Here is a 20,749-nt window from a genome sequence, read left to right on the forward strand (position 1 = left end):
TTGATGGTTTATATATTCAGACTGCTCCTGCTTTTAATAAAATGTCACATCGAAACCAAACATCAGAAGTGCAGGGTTTGTGTTTGTTGTTTATTTTACGATTAGTATTTATATTTTTCTCCTCTGTTTGATGTGCCTCAGCTCAGGTTTGGGCTCCTGTCTGAACAACATGCCTCCAAAGCAGGAGTTTGTTTATCCCACCACCGCCCCGGGTCAGGCCTATGACGCAGACGAGCAGTGCCGCTTCCAGTACGGCATCCGATCCCGGCAGTGTAAATATGCGGTGAGCACACAAATATTACCTACTTTTATTCATTTCTAAGTTTTATTTAATCATCATTGACTATGATTATTGAAATCATCATCAATAATTTAATTGATTAATCGTTAACTGGAATATTGACCCTTTGCAACTACGTCACTTAATCATTTGAGGCGCCGTGACGGAAAAGTTGTTTTTTCCAGTTTATTCATGGCTACTTGTTCGATTCTAAATTGTCTGTGAACGTAACACACCTGTTTGGGGCTCATAGACGACAATATTTATAAAAGTTGGAAACAGCTGGATTAGAAACCAACTCAAACTTCCTGTCCGCTGCTAATCCGCGGTTACACTGAGGGCTTATGGTCATTATGATCAACAGCTGCTATCCATTGGCGCCGTATCTTTCCTCATTAAACCTTATAAAATAAAATGACAAGTTAGATTTTTTTATCCTTGTCTTTTTGCACCCTATGACCACTTTTACTGCCAAGTCATCTAAATAGAAGCGACATCAGGCTGCATCTGAGTGATTTTAGCCTTCCTTTAAAGGAGCGCATTGGTTGCTTTGTTGTGTTTCACATGTTAGAATGTTTTTTTTGCGCTGCTCACTGAAGGAATGTTATGTTGTTTGTTTTCTTTTTTTAAAAAGGAATAGATTTTTTTTGTATCTGCTTTTTCTTATGTTTTTGTAATATTGTATGAAAAGGCTTAAGTGGTTAAATAAAAAATCTACACAATGTTCCAATTTTTTTTAGCCAGTTGTCAGAATATTCGATTACTAAAATAATTTAGTTGCAGCTCTAGTTTACTCACATTCTTTTAAGTCAGTAGACAGCTGGTCTGACTTTGGACTTCATAAAACACAGCAGATCACTATTCCAGCTGCAGTTAACGCCTTCTAAATCTCCCCTAAACGCCCTTTCTCATAATACTCTCAAGGCTTCTGTTATCCCAGTAATTTGTTTATCCTTTTTATACCAGAGTTTTGGATAAACCAGTCCTCTTCAGAAATTACTGGTTTTTGTGACTTACCTTACTTGTTGAGGATGTCAATGACCTTCCACTGGACAAATCAGCAGTCCGGACGCTGGTTGTGTTGGCCGTCTTATTGATGTTAAAGGGGCTCTATTATGCAAAATTCACATTTTTAACATTTTTATATTTATATTTTGGTTTCTACTGCTCCTAAAAACAACCCAATTGTTTAAAAACTCCCCCCAGCTATTTTTTGGAAATAACTTAATGTTATTTTGGTATCTGGAAAATAAAACATTTTATTGTTGAGTCACACTGCACCTAGCAACCCAAGCTATATTGGGATGTACAATGGCTGCTGGAAAAGATCAAGTGTTTTGTTGTTGACTTGCCATCCTTGCTGGATTCTTGTTGGTTGTTCAGGAGGCTCCACTTCTACTTTTCAAAACTGTGCAGTTGTATAATTATGTATCTGTTTGCAGCCATTTTGATGGGTGTAATGGGCGTGGCCAGCAGCAGCTTATCTAGGCTTAAAGTGACAAGACGCCCTAAAACTGACCAGACTAAAATCTCATTATCTAAGAAAGATTTTGTGAAAAACATAAATAAATCCTAACATGTGCAAGTAAGCATAGTAGGTCAACTTTTAGTTAGTTTCTAATTTCTGTTGGTTTAAATAGTTTTATAGTTGAAAAATTAACCTTATAATTTTATTTTATATAAATCTGTATGCATTAAAATTATGTAAGTGTGTGTGGGTTTCAGTTTTCTTTTATTTACTTTTCAGGTGACATTTTGATTTATTGATATGTTCTTGCATAAACTTGTGCATCATTTTTGCACAAACTCTTTTTTTTATGTAATTTTCTCTTTAGCTGTTTATTAAAATGAACTTAAAAAAAAAAAATTCGGCTCAGCTTCTCACTCTTGAGTCATGTCGCTCCGACTTTCATCTTCAAATCTGTAATACGTAACACATCTTGCAATACTTTCACGGGACAGCGTTCTTTTTATTGCATAGTCAGGATTTTACAAGGCCGCCTTCAGAGCGAATGGACATCTGGAACATCGTGCGGCTTTATAGACTCATTATTATAGATGCTATGTAGTCAGCGTATGTACACAATAAAACATTACCCTAAAGTGTTGACGGCTCTGGAGGGAAAAGAGGTGAAGGTGAATGACAGTTTCTGCCTGTTGATCATAAATAAGACCAATAATATTTCTCATATTCTCTCTCTTGTGTCCGTCAGCTTCTCCGATGGTTTTATTTTCCTCTCTCTGACGTATACAGGAAGTCTGCAGTGAACTTTGGTGCATGAGTAAGAGCAACCGCTGCATCACCAGCAGTATACCTGCAGCAGAGGGAACCATCTGTCAGACTAACACCATAGAGAAAGGGGTGAGCTGTGAAAATAATACAGTATTTAAATATTTCATTTGTTTTTCTATTTAACCTCAAGATGAAAAACTTAGAGATTAAAAATCAAATTTTCAAGGATGTCCGTAAATGTTTATCTAAAGTTTCACTTGTACTGGTTGTTACAGCAATAAAATAAATATGTTTCTGGTCTAAAGTTTCTATTTATTCATTCATTCATTAAGGTCACTTGTTGTGGTAAGTTGCGCAAATTGGAAGAAATAATGAAAAGCCAGATTGAGGCCTGTGAATATAACAAATTTTACTGGACAAGAAATTATTCCAGAAGTTAGAACAAATGATAATATTGTAGTTTTAAGAATATTTTAAAGTAATGTAATGGTAATGGCTTAATAATGCAAGAATACTTGATGAGTGTTTGTAAAAGCACAACTATGTATTTATATTTTATAACTTTTTAACCTGTGTGTGTGTGTGTGCGTGTGTGTGTGCTGCAGTGGTGCTTCAAACGGGTGTGTGTTGCGTATGGGACTCGTCCAGAGGGTGTGGATGGAGGCTGGGGTCTGTGGTCCGCCTGGGGGGAGTGCAGCAGGACCTGTGGAGGTGGAGTCTCCTCCTCCGTCAGACACTGCGACAGCCCCAGGTACTGCCTACATCGAACCACACTGTAAAAAAAAAATAAATAAAAACGTTTCACTTATTCTGAAATAAGTGACAAAAACTCAAAACAAGCTAATCAAAGACTTGATTGTAAAGTTTTTGAGACTACAAAGAAACTGAAATTCAAAGTGATGGGCTAACTGTGGAGGATACGATATGAGAAAGCTGCAGAGAAATGTGATGTGATAGGAGGGAATAAAATAAACCAGGATGCTGCTGGGAACCAGGAGGCTGCTGGGAGGACGCTGGAAACCAGGACAATGGAAATGAGGAACCAGAAAGCAAGCAAAAAAAACGAGATTAAAAAGCACAAAATCTAATAATTAAAGCTTAGAGGAATGGAAAACTGACTGACAAAAACAAACAAACATCCATCCGTCCGTCCATCCATCCATACATCCATCCGCTAATGTTCAGAGCATTCGGCTCGGCTGACTCTTTGATTCTTGGTTCTTTGACTCCAAACTGCCCAGAAAACGAAGCTCCTTTCTTTACCTCTTTTATTTTGGCCCAGCTGTTCTCTCTGAAAAGCTGATTTCAGCTGTTTGTTTCCTCAAATCTGGTTCATGATCCACATCTCATGATCGTGGGATTGTGGGTGAGTTAAAAGGCAGATAAGCCAGTAGATTGAGAGCTTTGTTGTCCGTCTTGTGGCCCCTGTAAAAGCAGTCCCAGAGAGAATTAAACCTCTTTCCCACAGAGACCATCTGTTCTGACGCCTTACATCAGACCCTCACTCTGACTCGTGTTTGTCTGCCTTTTACACTATATTTGTATATATTTTTCCTCTCAGTCATGCCATGAAGAGGGCAGTTATTTAAATTAAAGTTCTGCATCAGTAAAGTCCAAATCATTACAGAATGTATAATATTTTGAATTGCTGTCAGCAGATAGCTCATCTTGAAATTATTAAAGAGGGGAATGGTCTGACCCAAATCTGGGGCCAACGATTTTCTCCTGTTTCATTTCAGACTATTATTTTCCACATTTGCTTTGGTTTTACTCTGCCGAAAAGTGATGTAAATATTGAGAACGCAGCCAGCTGCGCACCAAACAGATGTATTTTTAAAGTGTAGGAAAGTTGTCTTGTTGTGAAATCGATGTAGCTAAAATAAAGTCCAATCAGTGCAGCTAAAGATAAGGATGGAGCCATGAAACAACTGAGCTTTGACATCAGTATGTGTGCTTATGTAATGGAGGATTGATGTAGTCGATATGTGACAGACTGATCCTGCTGTTTCTGACTGCAGGCCAACCATTGGAGGAAAATACTGCCTGGGAGAAAGAAAACGCTTCAGGTCTTGCAATATTGATGTGAGTTTTACTCAATTTTTGCTATCAATTAGTCTGCACTCATTCATCTATACTTTGAATATTGTTTGTGATTCTTGGCCTGCATGTAGTGTGTGAATGCAGAATAAAGCACAGAGAAAATCTACATGTACGTAGAAGAATTTGTGCATTTGTGTCCAATGCAGGAGTGTCCTGCAGGCTCCAGGGACTTCAGAGAGATCCAGTGCTCCGACTTTGACAGCACTCCTTTCAGGGGAAAATTTTACACCTGGAAACCATACAGAGGAGGTGAGCGTGTTTTCTTTTATTTAATATTTGCTGAAGCGTAGTGTTAGTATTGGTAGGTCCATCGTTTTAGCTGCTATTGTCCTCTGCCTCACTGCTTTTCTTAACTTTTCCACATTTTCTCATGTTAGAATTACAAACTTCAATGTTTTTGTTGCCAACTCAAAATTGCGCATGATTGTGAAATGCGGTGGTGGGCACACTTCCACAAAAACGCTAATATGCTAATAGCAGAGCTAGTTTTTTTGCTTAGCTCGTTAACAGCTTTGCTAACGTTGAATACATTTAGCACACTTATGGTGCGTTCACAGCATCAGGAGCGTCTGGTTTACATTCAAAGTCTATGTGGATGCGTGTCGCAGCTCGTTTCGTGTGTCTAGCGCTGCACAACTGATGCGTTTTGAGCATTCAATGCGTCAGATGCTGGAGTTGGAAAATCTGAACTTTCGCTGCTTGATGCAAAGCATGAACTAATCAGAGAGACTCTGCTGTGTGACATAGTGGCCTGTAGCTGGTGTCCTACCAGGAGATGCAGGTAGCGGAAAACAGCAGCTTGTCCCAACACTCGTCTGGAGCGATTTCAAACATTTTGTGTTTGATGCACGCCTAAAGCTAAAGCTGAGTTCAAAGTGCACAGACCTCCAACTCAAAGCGTGGGACACATTTTTGACCCGTGAAACTCGCTTGGTGTGAACACAGCATTAGCTTGCCTTAAATTAATTTTTCTGAATAAGTTCTACAGTGCTAGTTTACTTTGCTTCTTTTGTAAACTTTGCATTGGATGAAGTTTGACATCTGTGTTGAAATTTTGGTTGTCGACTTAACAATTCTTTAAGTAGTTAGATGTTTATTCTCATTCTCTTATTTTGGAAGGGGTGAAGACTGTTGATGCAACAGTTTTGTTTCCTCTCCTCATTTTTTCCACCAGCTGACCAAACTGCTGGAGCTACCCTAGGGTTGCTTGGTAACGGGGCTGGACTCTGCTGGGGTTGCTCGGTAACAGCTCAGTCCCCATAAATGGTGACGTTTTGAAACGGTTTGTTTTCTAGAAACCAAAAAACATTAAATTAATGCCAAAAAACAACTGGGTGTTTTTTTTTCTGAGTGCTTCTGCTGCTTTTACAAGCAGTTGAGACCCAAATGGAAGTAAAAAAACAACATTCAAATGTTAATTTTGGATAATAAGTCCGCTTTCAGAAACAACCAACTTTAAAAATTTACACATTAAGCACATTAAATGATGTGCAGAGAAGCTGCAAGGTTCTTCTTTATGCTGACGCGGCTTACTTGGTCTGAAAATAAAAGATGTCAGTAATTGTAGCGACGTTGTTTTCTACGCACATTTTACAAAGCCAGAATGTTCAGCTATTAAATAAAATGGCTTTGTGTCTAAATTGATTTTCTTCTTAAGTCAAATTAGTAGAACTGAGTGAAAGTCGTCCCAGATGGGACTGATTTTCTTTCTGCCAGCAGTTGTAATTCGCAGTTTGGTATGATGGTTTATATTTTATGAAGATCACAGACCTTGGAGACATTACGACTTCCTGCTTAGCATCGCCGGTGCTGAAGTAGAAATTGGATTTAGCTCAGTACATATTGAATTGGATTCATTCAATCAAAGCCTTTTGAGATGCTGTAAATTCTGAGCTTTGTAAATAAACTGAATTGAAGCTGCTTGTGCTGACTGTCCCTCTTGTCTGGTGTGCAGATGCTGGCTGCACCCGAAGTTCTCTGCAGGAATTTCTCGTTTCTGCTAAACGCCGAAAACTGGACGCGAAAGATAAATAGTTTGACTGCTTTACTTTCGAACATAATGGCTTGCAGAGATAGTCGGCGAAACAATTCCAACACCAGGCAACAAGTGGTCTTTTCATCAAGTCAGTTGATTTTCCAAGAAAAATCCCTTGCAGCTGCTAAAATGGGAAAAGTGCCAATTTCTCTTTTCCTTGTTAAAGTCAAACAGCAGCTCTCCATCTCTTCCGTGGTCAGACTTCCAGTTGTGCTTTTCGTCCTTTTACGTGGATAACTCTTGTCTTTTTTTCCCTTCCTCATTTCCCCATTCTTTCCATCTCTAAATTTATTTAGTTTAACTTCATGTGATTTCTTCTTATTTCTATCTTGACGTGGAAAACAGAAACAGGTCGTCTCTGTCAGTTCAGACAGCCAAGGACAGCTCATTTATTAAAGGAAAAACCTCTCACTTATTTTTTTTCTTGAAACAAGCTGTTCTATGTCAATGTTTTTAGTGCAGCAGCCTTCACGTTCAACCTTCACACCGCACACCTGAAAGCTACCATTACCCTGCCAAAACTCGGCACCATGGGAGTTGTAGTTTTCCGAAGTCTGAACAATTTATTGTCTGTGAGTTTGACCGGTACATTCTCGCTTTCTCTTATAGCACAGGCTGTGACTGCCAGCACAAACAAACACGGGATGATGTCAGCAGTCGCTCTAATAAGAAGCTGTTGATCTGTTTCACACATGAATGAAGATTTGTTGAAACGCTGTTTTGAACGGGCTTGTGTTTTTGTAATAAGATATTTTGTTAAATTTATTGGCCACTCAGTACTTCCCTTTACTACTCCAAACTGCTAAGTACTGACCCTCTGGGTAAAGATGACATTTATCCCAAAGAAGTGGCAGGAAACTGCTAGCTAACTGCTGAATTGTAGCGTTCAGAGGTGCAGTGGACCCGCAGTGTTAGCAGTTCATGAGCGACTGTGGTCCATAAATAATAATACCCCATCTTAATGCACTTGTACCTGGCTTTTTTCATGGTTGAAATGCCAGATATACTTTAAAGGGGATGTGTAATGCAAAATTTACATCTTTACAATTATATTTGGGTCTCTACTGCTTCTAAAAACAAACCAAGCGCTTAAAAAACAACACCACCCAGATAGTTTTTGGCAATGAGTTCATGTTTTTTGGTCTCTGGAAAATGATCTGTTTAAAAAACTTTGGAATGCAAGAGGTTTTACCAATTAGCAGGCATGACTCCTCACCTAGCAACCCCAGCAAAGCCCAGCCTGTTACCTAGCAACCTCAGCAGAGCTCCGCCCGTCACCCAGCAACCCAGGCTGGTTTAAAGAGCCCCAACTTATTTCTGTTTTTAGATTTCAGAATGAAGAAAAACATTTTTCAGAAAAGATGGATACGTTTCCCTCTGTGGGATGTTGACATTTATGGAAAACAAAAAAGTACATAATTTCCAATTAAAAAAAATCGGAAGCAATATTAGTATTTTTAGTGTCATTTTGCCATGGAAAGTCAATGTATCACATAAAAAAAACACCATTTGTTATTAGATTTTTATTTAAAACATGAGTTGATTCTTTAGCATTTTAAGCCAGATTTACATTGAAACCTTGTGTAAGGTCCAAAGAGCCAATTAAGCCACACGTTTCTTTGGAGTGGAAATAAAATAAGCATCTAGAAAAACTTTAGGAGTAGCTAAAGATTAGGGAGCTCATCACAAAAGAGAAATCATCTAAATACCATAGGAATCATGCAGAGCGCTGCATAGCAGTTAAGAATCTATTGAGAAGGGTAGAAATAATTTTTAACATCCTGTTTTTAATCAGTTTTAGTTTCATTTTCCTTCAGAATTGGTGATGTCTGCTTCATTTCCCCTCAAAGTTTTCTGAAATGGCAAACAAAACCTCCCCTAAACGTGTCTTCTCTGTCTTTTATGTGCTTTAACGCTTTGTGTGCTGGTTCTGTTGCGTTGTGTGGGTCCAGGTGGGGTGAAGCCCTGCTCTCTCAACTGCCTCGCTGAAGGATACAACTTCTACACGGAGCGAGCTCCCGCCGTGGTGGACGGCACGCCGTGTCGAGACGACTCTCTGGATGTTTGTGTAAACGGAGAGTGTAAGGTCAGTAAGAAGAACTTTGATTAAACAAATCCTTGCGAGCATTTGGTTTGAGTCCAATAAAAGTCACTAAAACGTGAGTAAGCAGGTTTAAGTCGAATCAACAGGAGATTGTCGTGATCTTAGTCACTCTGAAGCCTGAACAGCTGCGGCCGTCTGCCTAACACATTGGCTGGTGTTGCTCCTCAGAATCAGCTGTTCGGATGATAAAACTAGACGTAACTTTGGCAGCAGACTCAGATTCACACTAATGATCTTGATCCCCGCTGTTAATAAAAACAAAATGATGCTTTCTTCATTGTGGTGTGCTTTGATGAAACGGAGACTACCTGGGGCTCCGAATGGTCCAGCTGACACTCACAACAAAGATTTATTGAATAATTGCTCAAGCTTTTCCTAGAAATCCTACAGTGAAACAGTTTGTACTTCAGCCCTTTTAAGTGTGTAAATAAGAACCACCTTAGACATTACTAACATCCTAATCTCTGTCTTCCAACCTTTTTAACCTCATCTTAGCTCCTCTTTTTATGACTCAGAGGTTTGTTAGATTATGAAGCAGAGGTGGTCTGAAATCCAAAGACATGGTTGTGTTTATCAAAACTTCTCCTTTTTTCTCTTGCGCTCTGCTCTGCTCTCTGCAGGAACTCAGTGACCTTCCAGCTCAGTTGTTAGTCTGTCTGCGCTGCAGGCTGGCTTTCATTCCCTGCACTCCTATTTTCTGCTCTTTTCTACTTTCTGACTTCCTTCTACTTTTTTTTTCTTGCAGTTTTTCTTTCTGCAATCCAGGCTCTCCTCTTTTTCTATTTTATCCAGCCTACTTGTGGTTTATGTCCACCTGTCTCTTGCTTTAACATCTGTTGTTAGATAATGAGAGGTTTTAGAAAAGTAGCAGTGTATCTGAAAATATGATTTAGTTTATTCAATGTGGATGTTCTGGTTAATGGAAGTTAAATGAGCAAATGTTTGCAGTAAGAGAGCAGGAGCATTTCTGTCTGAGGTTTGCTCTTCTCCATTAGTTTCTCCTCATTAGTTTAGATGCAAGAATAATATGAAATTTGATTTACCTCAGATTTGATGCATAAATGTTTCCAGGTTTCAGTAACTGTGTATAAATAAACCAAAGTCACAATAACAAATTTTGCCTGGATGATAAATTGTCCCAGTAATATTGCGATAAACAAAAATATTATTTGGAAACTATTTTCAAGTTATATAATGGTAATGACATTATAATGCAAGTAGACCCTCTCAAAGACCAATAAACTAGAACTGGAAGCCATTTTGAATATCTAAAATACAGAAACAAAAGAACCGAAACAACAAATAAAATGAATAGAAAATGAAAAGTCGTTTTTTTTGTCATCCAGTCTTTGGTAGAAATGAGAGACGCAAGAAGAACTAGCATGCAAATGCATGATATTTAATTTATCATGCAATTAACTGATTTATTGTTTATTGTGAGTTTCTTCTGTGTGGATTGTTTCTCCACCCAGGTGTGAGAAACAATCCTTTACGAAGTATGGTGGGCCAAACAAGCCAAAACTGATGTCACTCAGCGGCAAATTCGCTTTAAAAAAAACAATACAATGGACATGTAGATTAAACCAAGGTAGTATCCACATATTGCAGTAGTGAATCATCTTTCCACTGAAGCACAACCAGTTTATAGATAACATTTCTAACTTACATTTAAAATAAAATCACTTATTTTAAGCCCTCCTAAATATAAAAGCCTGGAAAATCTGAAACGGTTTGGTTTAAGATGATAAAACATTTTCTTAAACATTTAATGAAAAAGTGCTTCTTTTTTTTACACTATTTCATTAATTGTGATTAATTGTGAAGGACTGAAATAGACTCATGCAACTTCTATCATTTGTTATATTTTCAATTTTCAGTCAGAGCAGGTCAACTGGTTGAAATATGTTGTTATTGTTGAACGCAAGATCAGAAAAATAGACGTTAAATTGATGTAAAATCTGTTTTTCTAGTCATACAGTAACATGCTATAACATGATTAATTTTGTGTTAATTAAAGTGAATAAATCAAAAAGTATTTACATTTCATATATAATTTTGTTCACTAAAATGTTACTACAAACAGTCGACTAAAACAAAATAAAATTAAGCTGAATTTGCTGTCAAAATTAACGCTGCCTGGCATCAACCAGCCGCCGCATGCAGAAACAGAAATCGGAGCAGTCGTCGTTCATTTTCTACAGTTTAGTTTCAGTTTTGTTCCCTGTTTAAGAGTTTGAGTGAAACCACCTGCTTCGCTCATCATGAAATTTATTTATGTCGACAGCTTTGAGTTCAGCGACCAAAGAGCGTTGTGTCTGCTCAGGATCAGACAAAAAAAACACGCAGCACACATCTGGGTTTTCTATCTGATATTTCTATGTTTTGAAGAAGCGGTCTGGAAGACATTAGGAGGTAATTCGTCAGCTCGGCCTCTGACACCTCTCAGCTCACCGACTGTGCCCTCTTCCGCCTGTGACCCCGGTTGACCTCTGCAGCTCACTCGTTCCTGTCTTTTTATCGCAGCACGTGGGCTGCGATCGTGTGCTCGGGTCAGACGTGCGTGAAGATCGCTGTCGGATCTGCGGCGGCGATGGGAGCAGCTGCATCTCCGTGGAGGGAGTCTTCAACGACTCGCTGCCTGAAGGAGGTAGAAATCAAAACGCCTCACCTGTTACTCTTCTACTTTCACCATCCAAATCTAGTCAATCCAGGCAAAGTTTCATTTCAACTTTGGAGCAAGTGTTCATCTTCCCAGAGGTTAGACAAGAAGCTTTCACCATTTGAAGGTATGCAACACAATCTGCAGTCGAGGAAATATGCATATCTGGCTTTTGATATCTTGGAAAGATGGATTTTGGGCAAATTGGAGGATGAAAACATAGTTTTAAGCACTGGCTTAAAACACTGCAGGGATTTCAGAATATTTTACCTCAATGACTGGCCAGACCTTGCTTTAAAATCAAGTCAGACACATTTAAAAGTTAGTATATTTCAGTAATTCAGTCCACTTAGTGACATAACTTATTGATTACACACAAGCTGATGTTTTCAAGCCTTTATTTCTGTTAATTATGATGATTTTCTGTTTACCTCTAATAAAAACACGACATTTATGATTAGAATACTACATTAGATCAATAGACGAACATTTTTAATACAGAAATGAAAAGTATCTGTAATACCTTCTTACAAATTATATTTTCTAAATTTCTCAGGAAGATTATCATGTCAGTGTTTGATTCACACTCAACATGCATATTTGCACATTGAAATTTGAAGTCCTATTCCCAGTCAAACATGAGATGAACTTCTTTAAGCTGAAACTTCTTTGGTCGGCTTTTGTCACGTTTAGCTCCATTTGCGTTTCATTCATCAGTGAAACGGCTTTACAAAGCACCTGTTCAATCAATCAAATCAAAATCTGTTAAAAGTTGCTTTGGCAACACTTGTTTACTAAAGCCATCAACTAAGTTTAGATGTTCATTGTTTGCTATTTTTATAAATCTCAGTCCTGCAACTCAGATTTCGTCTCGTCACGTTTGTAATTGTTTTTGTACACTTTTTAAGACTTTGTTTTTTCTGAATCCTGCTTTTTCTTTATTTTAGTTGCATATATTTTGAAAAGAATATTCTCTGACTATTTGAATTTTTTTCTGATGGATGCACTTTAAGAAATACCAAATGATTTTGTTGCCATTATCGTTATCAATTATTTCAACTTTATTCCCATCAGAAATGTCTGTCCAGTCCTGTAACATTTTAGTGAAAAGAGTCCAACGTTTGGCATCCCATAAATGTGAATCATGAATCAGAATATTCAAAGTGGATTGTTTGCATACAAACAACACTGAAACACTTTTCAACCTCATTAAAAGTGTTTCAGAAGTGTTTGTGCCTGCATAAACTCAAAACAGATTTTCACTAAGAGCAACTGTTTGTCCAAACAACTTCCTGAATTTGTAAAGGATCATTAAAAGCTGGAATCAACGTCACCATAACCAACATGTAACAGGGTTTTATTTCAACAACATTATAGATCTGAAGTTTGTCAAAATTTGTTTACTTGGATTTATTTTGTTTAGTCAATAAGTTGTTGTTTCTCCCGAATTTTGTTGGCGCTTTACGTTCTGTTCTGCCTCTCTTGGTAGTTGGTGGTTACCATAGCAACCAGTAACTGGCAGCTCCTCCCCCTTTTTCTGTTGCCGTCGGTAACTGTGGGGCAGAAGCTGCTGGACTGATATTAACCACCAACCTGATTTGTTTTGCTGTTGGAATAAGTACAGTGAACCTGAACGTGACGTCAACCTACTGGACCTGAGTCGAACTCAGAAGGGCCACACACAGATGCTACGTTCAAAAACACCGCGGCATGTAAATCCGACCGCTACGGCTTGAGGTCCGGATGCTATCAAATGTATTTTAGGTGACCGTCTGCCCACAACACCAACTCCAGAGTCGCTCATGTTTGTGTTGGTACCTACCACCCCCTCCCATGATTCTCTGGGGCGGGCCACACCCTGAACATCCATTCCTGCTGTAAACCACAAGAACCGGGTCAACCTGTCAGCCTCCGTCTGTCATCCCTGCTGCCTTCAGAACATCTGTAGCTACAGCTGGTGTTTAAAAAAAGTCACTTTCTATTTGAAGAAGGGCTGAAAAACATATCACGATATAAGCCTTTCATAACAATATCAATAATTACTGATTAGTTTTGTTTTAAATATTTGAAACACTACCAAACTGCTGTTTTATCGAGTTTTCAATCAATTTTTTATTTTTAAGCTGCTATGAGTGTCGAAACCTTACGCTTCTGCAGCACAAGTTTCTCAGAATGTTGTTGCTAGGTAACCAAAGAGTGGGTGAGTTAGTTAATGTCACTAAGCTTGCTTACCCAGCCAGGAGAGGCTAGTTAACCCTACATGTCCCAGAATTCCTTGTGGTTCTGGATTGGCGTTCAGTGAGTTCTGTCGCATGTTTTCTATTGATATTGATCAGGTGTCTATTTAGATATACTTTGTTATTGATTTATTGTCTATCCATGTCTGGAAGCCTCCGGAAACTGAAGCAAGAGGAGTGGATAATATTCCTCCACAGCTAAAAAAAACAAACTACAAAATTCTACAACATCCAGTTATGCTTTTTATAGTAAAAGCGATTTATGATGCTGTATCTGTCAAAAGCGGCACAATAAAGTGAGTTTAAATTAAATGAAGCTTTACTTTTCAAAGTGAAGTAGACTCGGGTCACAATAACACCACAGCACTTTTTCATCTCAAACTCAAACTCCAGGCGCAGGACTGGAGGCTTATTCTGGTACCGGTCAGGATTTATGACTGGGAGAATCACTCAGTCATGTCTACAGCAAGCTTTTGATTTCTCCCAACTCCAAAAAAGCCTCCAGCCAACACTTCTCCTCTGCTGTCTGCTTCAGTGATTTAAAGTCTCCCTCTGGAGTTTTTGACCTGCAGTAGAGTTTTGGGGCAACTTTTATATGTGTGGCTTTCCGTTTTGTTTGTCTCACGCATGACATGCAAGCACACAATTCACATGCATTGCAGTAAACCACTTCTATTTTGTTGGTTTTGTTGTTTGCCAATAGACTCTGCAATGTGCAGATTATAAAGCTGTGAGGCAGTAAATATAAGTGCAAGCACAAAAAGACAAAAGTATGCGAGGCATATAGGCAAAACTTAGTATAAAACTATGCATTACATTGCAAGAATATCCCAGAAACCTCTTTACTCTATTATTAACATACCAAGTGATAACATTATCCCTATAGAGAAAGTTTTATGACCACAGAATGAAGCAAAACCACTGCGTCTGCACTGTAAAACTAAGAAAAATGACATGAATGTGTTCTGGAGTTCAGCCTGTTCTAGAAAAGTGAAAGATCAGATTTCCCAATGCTCCTGTGGTTTTTATTTAAATTTTATTTGTGCTCCAATCTCAGCATGGATGCATTTACACTGCAACAACACTCCATTTTAACAAATATTTTTGGTCTCATCTGTAGTGCAAATACCTTGGTACACTTGAAATAAGACAAAACTAACTAAAAAGAGACTTTTTAGCAAGATTTAAGAGTTTGTTTTAGGTGAATAATTTCTTACTATTGATTAGTACTAGTACTGGTTCAGATTATTTAAATTGTAACGACCCATTTCCTTATGTTGTAAGTGAATTAATCCAGTGCAACCAGTACATCAATATAAAGGAATTATTCACTTAAATTAAGTTCTTATATTTTGTTGAAAAAGTCAATTGTAAGTTAGTTTTGTCTTATCTCAAGTGTACTGAGTTATTTAGACTAGAAACTAAAAACAAAACTTAGCAAAGTTTTGTTTTTATGTAGCGTAATGCAGTGAAGTTTTTAATGTGAGAAAATATATTTTAAAAAAAGTTCAATCTGTTTGTATACTTTTGGTATTGTATTGTATATTTTCGTTTTCACCTGTGATCAGTCCTTAATATTGATTTAAAAAATTGCATGATTTTAAATCAGATTATTTATTTTATAGCAAGGCATTTCCACCATGCTGAACCACTTTCTGACTGCTTTCATTTGAGTCGCTTTTTAAGATTGTAAGTTAAAGTTTCTGAATGTTTTTAGTTTCTTTGGAAAGCCTGTTTATGTTGCAACACCGCAAAAACAAGTATTTTTCATCTAGTTTCTAGTGCAAATGTCTTATTGTACTTGAATTAAGACAAAACAAACGTACACATAACATTTCAGTATGACGTAGGAGTTAGTTTTAAGTTAATAATCCCTTAATATTAATTTAAAAGTTCTGGTTCCATTGGCACATTATTTCATTTACAGCAGATTTATTCCATAAGTGAAATAGTCTGGCAGTGCACTTTTTCATCAATATTAAGGGATTGTTGACTGAAAACAAGCTCTTATATCGTGTTCAGTCAGTTGTAAGAAGTACAACTTCCACTTGCATATTATTTAAATTATAGCGAGGCATTTTCTCCATGTTGTAGGTGAAATAATCTGCCAGGGGAACTAGTACTTTTTCAATTTTTGACTTAAAATAAGTTCTTTTGTCTTTCTGAAAGTTACTTTTAAGTTAAATAAGTTATTTTATCTTTCTGAAAGTTACTTTTAAGTTAATTTTGTTTTACTTCAGATGTTTTGAGATATTTGCACTAGAAACTAGACTAAAATATTTGGTAAGATTTGGTGTTTTTGCAGTGTATGTCAATTCACAATTTGTCAAAAATCTGTCACATAGGTGATGAGGTGTTACTAAATTTTAGCAAAATGTCCAGGAAAAAAAACCCCATCTGAACCAAAGTCTTTTGCCTCTCAAAGCTTCACAATCAAAAAAGAATCACTGGAAGGAATTAGATTCCAGTTGAGCTTTTTCATTCTGTCATCCTCCAGTGAGTTGGAGTTATTTATGGTGCTTCAGCACCTGGTCTTCTGGCTGGACGTCAGAGCGAAGCTCAGAAAGTCAGAGTGAGGCGAGATGGAGGTGAGATGAGCAGAAAGTTTTATTTTAAAAAAACATGGACGAAAGACAGACAGATGGAGTGAATGGAGGGAAAATGGGAGAAGCCAGGTCCTGGCAGAGATGCTGTTTCTGAGCAGAGACTGGAGGATGTCTGCCCAGGAATGCAGCTGGAAACTGAAGCCCCTGCCTAGCAGGTTGATGTCCCACAGAGTTAAACACCACACTTCTCCTCAGTGAGTAAAACTCCTTTGTCGAGTGCGAGAAATTAACAAAGTCCAAACCTTGTTAAAAAGAGAGAACAAAACACAGCTTTATTACATCTGGCCAGATGGAGAACCCAGAGAGATCTGAGATCTGACTAGACAAAGGAATCACTTCTCTATATATACTGTTTAATGCCCTTCACACACAGACAGGGTGTCATCGCTGATATTCTAAAAAAGCTTATCAGATTAATACACATAGTGAGAAAAATGCAACCTTTAGTTAAAAACCAGTTTCAGGCAGAATATTCTGTGCCTAAGTCGTTGGGTCTGGTCTGTCACTCTGGAGGTATGACAATTATTTACTTATCGCACTGGAGCAAACTTGTGAAGGCTAGAAGAGAAACAATGACTCTGTAAGTCTGAGTAAAATATAATAAACTGATTAAACATTGTAATATTAACATTAAATAAACTTCTAATAAAAGTAAGCATACTGTGAATAATTATTTTATTCCACAATTTCATTTCACTTTCTCCATTTTTTTCTGTTTTTTTGGCGTTTTCTGCTTCCAGATTATGAAGAAGTGGTGAGAATTCCTAAAGGATCAGTGTTCATCCACATTCAAGAGCTAAACATTTCCCTCAACTACCTTGGTAAGTCGAAGATGGTTTAAACAAACACTTGTCAAAAAAGTTTAATTCAGATTAAAAACTAATACTGGTTTTAACTGGAGAGGTACATATACTGGTTTTAAAGTCACTGCTCATACGTTTACAGTTTGCTTCAGTCTATCAAATTGTAAAGTGTATTTCTGAAACCTGAAGAGTAGATGTCTCTTCTCTGTGTTCCAGTCCTGAAGAGCAAAAATGACCATTATTTTATCAATGGGAAGCTTAACATTGACTCGCCTCGGAGGTTCAGCGTTGCCGGGACGATTTTCCACTACAGGCGGCCCACCGACGGTCCAGAAATGCTAGAAGCTCTGGGCCCAACAAACATCACCCTCATTGTCATGGTAGGACTGGAACAGAAGAAATATAAAGTGTTCAAAAGATGCACAGCTGGAGTTTGACAAAGTGAAATTAGTGAGTCCATTCCTGTTTTGGATTTGTGTGTTTAGGTGCTGGTGAGGGAGGACAACCAGGGGATCCACTATCGCTTCAACCCGCCTGTCAGCAGGGATCCCATGAGCGGCTTCGCCTGGCAGTACACGTCCTGGTCCCGCTGCTCAGCTTTGTGTGCAGGAGGTAGGAAAGCAAGAAAAAATACATGTTTAAATTTGTTTTTCGGCTACACTGATCAACTCATAACCGGGACATAAATAAAGAAATGAAATGGAACTATGAAAACATACATTTTTTGCTTCTTTATTGTCTACACACATGCGGGTTGCTTTGAGGTCATAAACCGTTCACACAGAAGTGACATTGCGGTCGCATTTGATTAATAGGAAAATAATCAGATTTCAGCAAAACATTTACCACAAGGTGCAGTTAAAAATAGTCACTCTACTGTTGCCAACTGGTTAAAATATGTTACTATATTCAGCAACTTTCAGACAAAAGAATTCGGTATTGTTCAGAATCAGCAGGTCAGGCTTTTTAAAGAGAATAGGAATCAATGAACTCCTAGTTGCCTTCACTGGACAAATTAGCCATAGATTTTATTTTGTTATAGGAGTAAATGGGAAGCAATTATCACAAAAAATTCAAGTACACTGAAAAAACACAAACTCTCACCATGTATTTTGGACTAGTTTCTAGGGTAAATATCTTAGTACACTTGAAATAAAACAGAACTAACTTTCAAGTAACTCTTCGGCAAGATATGGGAGCCTGTTTTAAGTCAATACTTCTTGAATATTGATGAAAAGTACCAGTTCCACTGGCAGAAATGTCTTGTTAGTGAAATAATCTGCAAGTGAAATCAGTACCTTTATTGATACTATAGAATTATTAACTGTAACCAAGCTTTTGTATCTTGCTGAAAAGTTATTTACAAGTTAGTTTTGTCTTATTTCAAGTGTACTAACATATTTGCACTAGAAACTAGACAGATACTTGCTAAGAGTTGGTGATTTTGCAGTGCAATGCAGTGAAGTTTGAGTGATAAAATATTTCTTTTGGCATTGTGTTGTATTTTTTCTGTCTCACCTGTGGTCAGGTGTACAGATCCAGCAGGTTGTGTGTAAGAGGCAGTCGGATCTTTCTGTCGTCTACAATCACTTCTGTGACAAGAAGAGCAAACCTAAAGAGAAGAGAAGATCCTGCAACACTGAGCCATGCTCCCCAAAGTGAGTCCTGATCACTTTGTTTCTGCATGAGAGGGAATTAAAAGCTTTTCTTGCATTTTCTTCTTAATGCGGCAGCAGCGAGTGAGGATATTAAAAACAAACAGCAGGTTTATTTCCGCTTCCAGCTGGTGGACAGGAGAGTGGTCGGACTGCAGCCGCAGCTGCAACGGCGGCCTGCGCACTCGGGAGGTGTTATGTAAAAGGAGGATCTCTGCGGTGGAGGAGAAGGTCCTGGACGACTCGGCCTGCAGCTCCACCCGCCCCTCGTTCACAGAGCCCTGCAGCAACCACAGCTGCCCTCCAGAGTGGCTGGCCTTGGACTGGTCCGAGGTACAAACACGTTTTTGCAATCATGCATGCTTTATTTTGACTTTTGCCATTGTTTTAGACAAAATTTGCTGTTTTGAACCATCCCAAAAACACACAGTTGTTTGCAAAAGTAAAACAAGAGTACATAGTTTTATAAATAACCTCAAAGTTTACATTTGCACATGAAAATGGCTGCTGTCTCTCAGTGCAGCTGTCATTCAGGAGGCGTCATTTTCTGGAATGACTGTGATGTAGAAGATGACATTTTGGGTTTCTTTCGGGTCTAGAAGATCTAAAACATCTCATAGTTTTAAGATGTTTAGAAAAAACGAGATGAAGAGAATAAACAGCCAAACCTAGCATAGCGCTGCCTATGCCGTATGCTAGCAGCAACAATTGTTGCCATGCTTACATTTGCTCTTCTTATGATTAAAAGCTGCAGGGATAAAATTATAATTACACATCAGTAGAAAAGCCTTTAAAGAACGCATGTACAAAATATTTCAGTTATATTTGTTTATTAAATTATTTTACTGACTTTCTCTTGTATAACTTTGATTATTTGATTATTTTTATGCAATTTAATTTTAATTTCTGTTTTATAATTTATCTATCTGTGATGTTTTGAAGCACTTTGATCAGCTGAGGTTGTTGTAATTATGATATGTAAATAAACTTTGATCATTGCACAAGTACTTTTACTTTCAATGCATTATTTTAAAAATCAAATACTTACTTTTAGTCAAGTAAAAATGTTAGTATGATATTTTACTAGACCACATTTTTGTCTGTCTGTTTGTAATTTTACTTAAGTACAGTTTTGAGTACTTTCTCCATTAATACATCAGTTTTCACAAAAACTCTGCAGGCCGTCGGCTTTGTTTCATTTGCAGCTGCTGCCCCCTGCTGGAATGATGAAGTTTTATAATTTATTTGCATGCTTATGAACGCAGTGACCTCCCCGCTCCTCCATCTCTCAGCTGCTCTCACTGTCGGTTTAAAGGTAGTTTTCCCTCCTCTTGCCTGCAGTGCACACCCAGTTGTGGTCCTGGCTACCGACACCGCGTGGTGTTGTGTAAGAGCGGGGAGAGCGGCGACACATTGCCAGACTCAAAGTGTCCCAAAAATGGCCGCCCGACCTCCAGGGTGCGCTGTAACCTGCAGCGATGCCCTCCTCCTGTCTGGGTGACAGGGCCGTGGGGCGAGGTGAGACGCTGAACACATCCTTCACCATTTTTACCTGATCGAAACATTCAGTTCATTATTAAAGAAAGTACACCCTCTTTTACCAGGTTCTAAATTTATGTAAATTCAATCTGGAGTTTGCAAAAACAAACAGATCCCTGGGTAAATTCTTAAGTGTGTGGAAAATAATGTTTAAATTGCTTTCACTGACTGAGGATCACAAGCTGAAACTGGTGTCTTAAGGTTCCACTGCAACATTTTGATCATTTTAAGGTCTGAACTTGGACTAGGCCAGCAATCTGCAACCTGTACAATCTGAAGAGCTGTTTGTACTCTCAAATAAAACCTATTTACAGCCACAAATGTCACATGACTTTTTGAGAAAAGACAACTTATAAGTTTAGATAAGTATTTGTCATTTGCCATTTTTAAATATCCATATATATTTTAGTATTTTTAGGATTTAAAATTAAGCTAAACATAAAATTTAGCAAAAAGAGGATGGGTCTTTTTTTCTGTGGGACAGAAAAAGTGCATAGA

The 20,749-nt window shown here is 38.0% G+C and overlaps 1 protein-coding gene across 2 annotated transcripts in view; it reads left to right on the plus strand.

Moving 5' to 3' along the window:
• adamts10 (ADAM metallopeptidase with thrombospondin type 1 motif, 10) overlaps positions 1-20,749 on the plus strand; it is a 63,192-nt gene that overhangs the window by 37,012 nt on the left and 5,431 nt on the right. For both annotated transcript variants that reach the window (XM_044130561.1, XM_044130560.1), the window contains 13 exons: positions 142-283; positions 2,535-2,642; positions 3,119-3,264; positions 4,532-4,595; positions 4,760-4,862; positions 8,601-8,734; positions 11,276-11,399; positions 16,995-17,075; positions 17,274-17,437; positions 17,543-17,669; positions 18,586-18,715; positions 18,841-19,045; positions 20,054-20,230. In XM_044130561.1, the coding sequence (XP_043986496.1) occupies positions 142-283; positions 2,535-2,642; positions 3,119-3,264; positions 4,532-4,595; positions 4,760-4,862; positions 8,601-8,734; positions 11,276-11,399; positions 16,995-17,075; positions 17,274-17,437; positions 17,543-17,669; positions 18,586-18,715; positions 18,841-19,045; positions 20,054-20,230 (1,705 nt within the window). The remainder of the gene's footprint in view (positions 1-141; positions 284-2,534; positions 2,643-3,118; positions 3,265-4,531; positions 4,596-4,759; positions 4,863-8,600; positions 8,735-11,275; positions 11,400-16,994; positions 17,076-17,273; positions 17,438-17,542; positions 17,670-18,585; positions 18,716-18,840; positions 19,046-20,053; positions 20,231-20,749) is intronic.

This window comes from Gambusia affinis, linkage group LG10, assembly GCF_019740435.1.
Source record: "Gambusia affinis linkage group LG10, SWU_Gaff_1.0, whole genome shotgun sequence".
In the NCBI taxonomy this organism is placed as follows: domain Eukaryota; kingdom Metazoa; phylum Chordata; class Actinopteri; order Cyprinodontiformes; family Poeciliidae; genus Gambusia; species Gambusia affinis.